Source organism: Phoxinus phoxinus, assembly GCF_949152265.1.
Source record: "Phoxinus phoxinus genome assembly, chromosome: 19".
NCBI lineage: Eukaryota > Metazoa > Chordata > Actinopteri > Cypriniformes > Leuciscidae > Phoxinus > Phoxinus phoxinus.
This window is the reverse complement of record NC_136894.1, coordinates 32358716-32363715: the sequence shown is the minus strand read 5'-3', so window position 1 is coordinate 32363715 and position 5000 is coordinate 32358716. Positions and strand designations below refer to the sequence as shown.

Here is a 5000-nt window from a genome sequence, read left to right as displayed (position 1 = left end):
ACGCTGATCTAGTTATCGTTCTCTCCTTTACCCGTTCATGGTTTGTTTTCACTCTAGATTTAGCCGCATGTTCTTCCGTGGAAGCGTTCGTGTGGTGGAGAATGAAGTTCCTCCGTGTTCTGTTGAAGTGTGCGTTAGGAAAATGTTCTCTATTTTTAAACTGTGTTTTGCAACATCATCATAAAGCAGAAGTGTTTTATTAGCCTCTCAAACTCCCGCGGCGGCTTTAACTGGACCTTTATCTGGTGCTCTCCTGGACAGCACAAGGGTTTCTGCACACTCCCATCATGCACCTGGCTCATGAAACTGAAGCTCATTGGCCGTTCGGTGCTGATGTCAGATCACATGATGAACCGGAGATCTCGTTACTAGAGTTAAAGCCCAATCCAGATATTCACATCACATTAGCGAATGTTTAACCAAAACTATAAAAACTTACTTGAAATAAATCAAATATTAAAAAAACTTATTTCAGAATTTCTCAATTTCCTTTAGTTGAAGCACTAAAGTATGAAAGCTTGTTTCCGCAACAGAATAATTATACAACACATAAAAATAATACAAAAATAAAAAGGTAATTGCAACTTTTTTTTCTCAGAGTTTCATGAACTTATGAGTTATGAAGTTCAAACTGTTTTATTCAGTGGCGGAAACAAGCTTCCGTTTCTAACGAACTAATTACACTAAAACTACACAGCCATATTTAAAACCAATGAGCAATACTTATACAGCATTTATTAATTTAGCAGATTTAATAAATGCTGTAAAATGTTAGTTCATGTTAATAACAGGTTTTAACATATAACGAATAAAAATGACAAAAACTTCACTAAAATTAAAGCGGAATCGGTCACACTTTATTTGACGGTGTCCTTGTTACAGCGTTATTAAATATTAATATTAATTATGATCTGTGCTGACTATAGGGTTAGTGCTGTGATTATGCATAATTTAGTCATCACTATAGTAACTACACGTAACAAGGACACTGTATAATAGTGTTACCACATAATCAGACGCAGCCTGGCCTCCTTCAGGTCCTGTAGCAGGTGATCATGCGGAGAGAAATACCTCCGGACTCTGACTGCTGGGTAATATAACTCCACTCGCCCGAGATATATTAGTCTCACTTCTCATTGGACACTATGCATTCTAATGGAGATTCGTGTATATAATTATTGTTCTACCGCAGCCGTTTTACAGTATTTTGCTAATTCTCTGATTATTTTTGTGAGACGACGTGGAATATTTGTACTTTTATAAATTCATTTGTCGCACAAAAGAACTATTGAAGTGAAAAGTACAATTCAAACGCATCAAAAAAGTTTTGTTCAGAAATATTGATGTTATTTGTGTGTGTGCTTCTGAGAACGTCATTTTAAGGGTACTGTGTTTTGATTGGGTATTCTTCTGATGATTGACAGATAACACTTTACAATTATGACAAAACAACATTTATTAATCTTGATTTCAACATTTATGAATTCACTAGTCCTATCACAACTATGATGTAATGTACCTAAGCTAACATGAACTAACATTAAGATTCATTAATAATGTAACGGATGAATTGCTGGTAGTTAACGACTGACTAACGGCTCTTTGTTGTGTTACTGAACCAGAACTGGAATACACACCCGCTGACGGGTCACACTGCAACTGGTTTCAATAAAATGCCTTTATTGACAATATAAAAAGCACACTGCATTATTATCATTATTATGTGCAGTCTATGTGTGTTCATTATCTCTAACACAGGTGTGTGTGTGTGTGTGTGTGTGTGTGTGTGTGTGTGTGTGTGTGTGTGTGTGTGTGTTCATTATCTCTAACACAGAATTACAGGTGTGTGTGTGTGTGTGTGTGTGTTCATTATCTCTAACACAGAACTACAGGTGTGTGTGTGTTCATTATCTCTAACACAGAACTACAGGTGTGTGTGTGTTCATTATCTCTAACACAGAACTACAGGTGTGTGTGTGTGAGACGTGTTCATTATCTCTAACACAGAACTACAGAGGTGAATGTGTGTGTTAAGAGGGTTAAAAACATTGACAGCCAATCAGAATTAATTATTTAATTGATGAACGATAAAAACATTGAGAGTAAATCCTAATTAATCGCTGATGAATGATAAAAACGCTGACAGCCAATCAGAGTTAATTATTTAATTGATGAACGATAAAAACAATTACAGCCAATCATAATTAATCGCTGATGAATGATAAAAACACTGACAGCCAATCAAAATTAATTGCCGGTGAATGATAAAAACACTGACAGCCAATCAGAATTAATTATTTAATTGATGAATGATAAAAACATTAACAGCCAATCAGAATTAATCGCTGATGAATGATAAAAACACTGACAGCCAATCAAAATTAATCGCTGATGAATGATAAAAACACTGACAGCCAATCAGAATTAATTATTTAATTGATGAATGATAAAAAACATTAACAGCCAATCATAATTAATCGCTGATGAACGATAAAAACACTGACAGCCAATCAGAATCCATCGCTGATGAACGATAAAAACAAGATCTTCATCCGTGTTCTGAAGCGGAGTCTGGCGAGGACCGGGTGACGTTACTGTCCCTTTAAGAGCGAGCCGCTGGAAGCCCGCCTGGGGAATGTGCTTCACGAGAGCGCCTCCTCCTCCAGCAGCGAGTAGTCGTCGTGCTCCACCTTCACTGGTCCGGCAGCATCGGTGAGCTCCTGCTGATAGCTCGCCGCGGCGGCCGTCTGCTGGCAGCGCGCCTGGTGCTTGAGGAAGCTGTCCCGCCACACGATCTTCTTCCCGCAGAGCGCGCACTCGTACGGGCGCAGGCCGCCGTGCGTCTTCACGTGTTTGGTCAGGTGGTGCTTCATCTTGAAGCTCTTGGCGCAGACGGGGCAGGCGAACGGGCGCAGGTTCAGGTGCTGCATCTTCACGTGCCGGTCGCGCATGCTCTTCAGCGTGTACGCTTTCCCGCAGTGACAGAAGTGGACTTTCGGCGTCGCAGAGAGAGGAGAGCAGGGAGGATTCTGGGAAGCCGTCGCGTTCGCGATCGCATCCAACGTTTCGTCGTCGTCCTCGTCTTCGTCCACCGACGGCCACTCGCTCTGCCACAGGCTCTCTCTGAGACGCCCGTCCGACTCCTCGACTCCTGAGAGAAGAACACAAACAAAGTCAGAAACAGCGCGGTGGCGCCCCCTGGTGGACGGGAGCTAAACGGCAGTGATGAAGAAGCTCCACTCACCGGCCTGGCGCTCCTCGCTCTTCATCCTCAGTTTATCCTCGTCCTCCGCCGGCTCTCCGACGCCTTCATCCGCCTCCACCCGCCGCTGCTCCTCTTTCGCTCCTCGGAGCCGGACGCGGATTCGGTGTCTCGCGGCGAAATCCGTTTCGATGGACGGGAGAGGCGGGTGCGGGTGCGGATCCGGCCCACACTCGGGCTCGGTCCGTAGAGGAAACGTCAGGCTGCTTCGGCTCCACCGGCTCTGCTGAGGGCGCCTCCATGTGGCCAGAGGCGGAAGCGCACGTTTCTCCGCGGCGTGTTCGCCCGGCGGGTCCGACGGGTCGGGGAAGCAGCAGTCGGAGCTGCTGGGCGACTGATGGCTCGAGGAGCTCGCCACGCCCGGGCTGACCTGCGCTAGGGGTCGCGACCTCTTGAGGATGTCCGTGCACTTGTCCACGATGTGCCACATCTGGAGGAAGCTGGCCACGGTGACGTAGTTGATGATGTCGTCGCGCACGATGCTGAGCTGCCCGGTGTAGGCGGAGTTTAGGACGCTCTCGAAGGCCAGCGGGTCCATGACGGAGGGAAGAGACACCGTGGTGACGTTCTTCAGCAGAACCTGGACACAGGCAGAACCGAGCGCTGAACGACCACAGGCCAGATCCCACAGACATTCTTAAAGGGATAGTTCACCCACAAATGAAGATTAGCCCATGATTTACTCTCCCTCAAGTCATCCTAGTGTATATGACATTCTTCTGTCAGACGAACACAGTTATATTAAACAATGTCCTGCTCTTCCAAGCTTTATAATGACAATGAATGACCGTTTCTGTTTTGAAGTTCATAAAAGCACATCTATCCATCATAAAAGCACATCTATCCATCATAAAAGTGCATCTATCCATCATAAAAGTGCATCTATCCATCATAAAAGTGCATCTATCCATCATAAAAGCACATCTATCCATCATAAAAGTGCATCTATCCATCATAAAAGTGCATCTATCCATCATAAAAGCACATCTATCCATCATAAAAGTGCATCTATCCATCATAAAAGTGCATCTATCCATCATAAAAGTGCATCTGTCCATCATAAAAGTGCATCTGTCCATCATAAAAGTGCATCTGTCCATCATAAAAGTGCATCTGTCCATCATAAAAGTGCATCTATCCATCATAAAAGTGCATCTATCCATCATAAAAGTGCATCTATCCATCATAAAAGTGCATCTGTCCATCATAAAAGTGCATCTGTCCATCATAAAAGTGCATCTGTCCATCATAAAAGTGCATCTGTCCATCATAAAAGTGCATCTATCCATCATAAAAGTGCATCTGTCCATCATAAAAGTGCATCTGTCCATCATAAAAGTGCATCTGTCCATCATAAAAGTGCATCTGTCCATCATAAAAGTGCATCTATCCATCATAAAAGTGCATCTGTCCATTATAAAAGTGCATCTATCCATCATAAAAGTGCATCTGTCCATCATAAAAGTGCATTTGTCCATCATAAAAGTGCATCTGTCCATCATAAAAGTGCATCTATCCATCATAAAAGTGCATCTGTCCATCATAAAAGTGCCTCTGTCCATCATAAAAGTGCATCTATCCATCATAAAAGTGCATCTGTCCATCATAAAAGTGCATCTATCATCATAAAAGTGCATCTATCCATCATAAAAGTGCATCTGTCCATCATAAAAGTGCATCTGTCCATCATAAAAGTGCATCTGTCCATCATAAAAGTGCATCTATCCATCATAAAAGT

At 43.0% G+C, this 5000-nt stretch overlaps 2 protein-coding genes across 3 annotated transcripts in view; one reads left to right on the top strand and one right to left on the bottom strand.

The window, feature by feature from the left end:
• The window catches only part of tmem65 (transmembrane protein 65), an 8177-nt gene extending 7708 nt beyond the window's left edge, over positions 1–469 (top strand). Inside the window, exon 7 of the mRNA XM_079590727.1 lies at positions 1–469. This exon is cut by the window's left edge and continues 1925 nt beyond it. The gene's annotated coding sequence lies outside the window, so the exon portion shown is untranslated.
• A 1877-nt stretch (positions 470–2346) lies between these two features.
• Positions 2347–5000, bottom strand: part of zbtb22a (zinc finger and BTB domain containing 22a) — a 6088-nt gene continuing 3434 nt past the window's right edge. For both annotated transcript variants that reach the window (XM_079590726.1, XM_079590725.1), the window contains 2 exons: positions 3245–3842; positions 2347–3151 (listed from right to left, as the gene is read on the bottom strand). In XM_079590726.1, coding sequence (XP_079446852.1) covers positions 2643–3151; positions 3245–3842 — 1107 coding nt within the window. In that variant the 3' untranslated portion in view covers positions 2347–2642. The remainder of the gene's footprint in view (positions 3152–3244; positions 3843–5000) is intronic.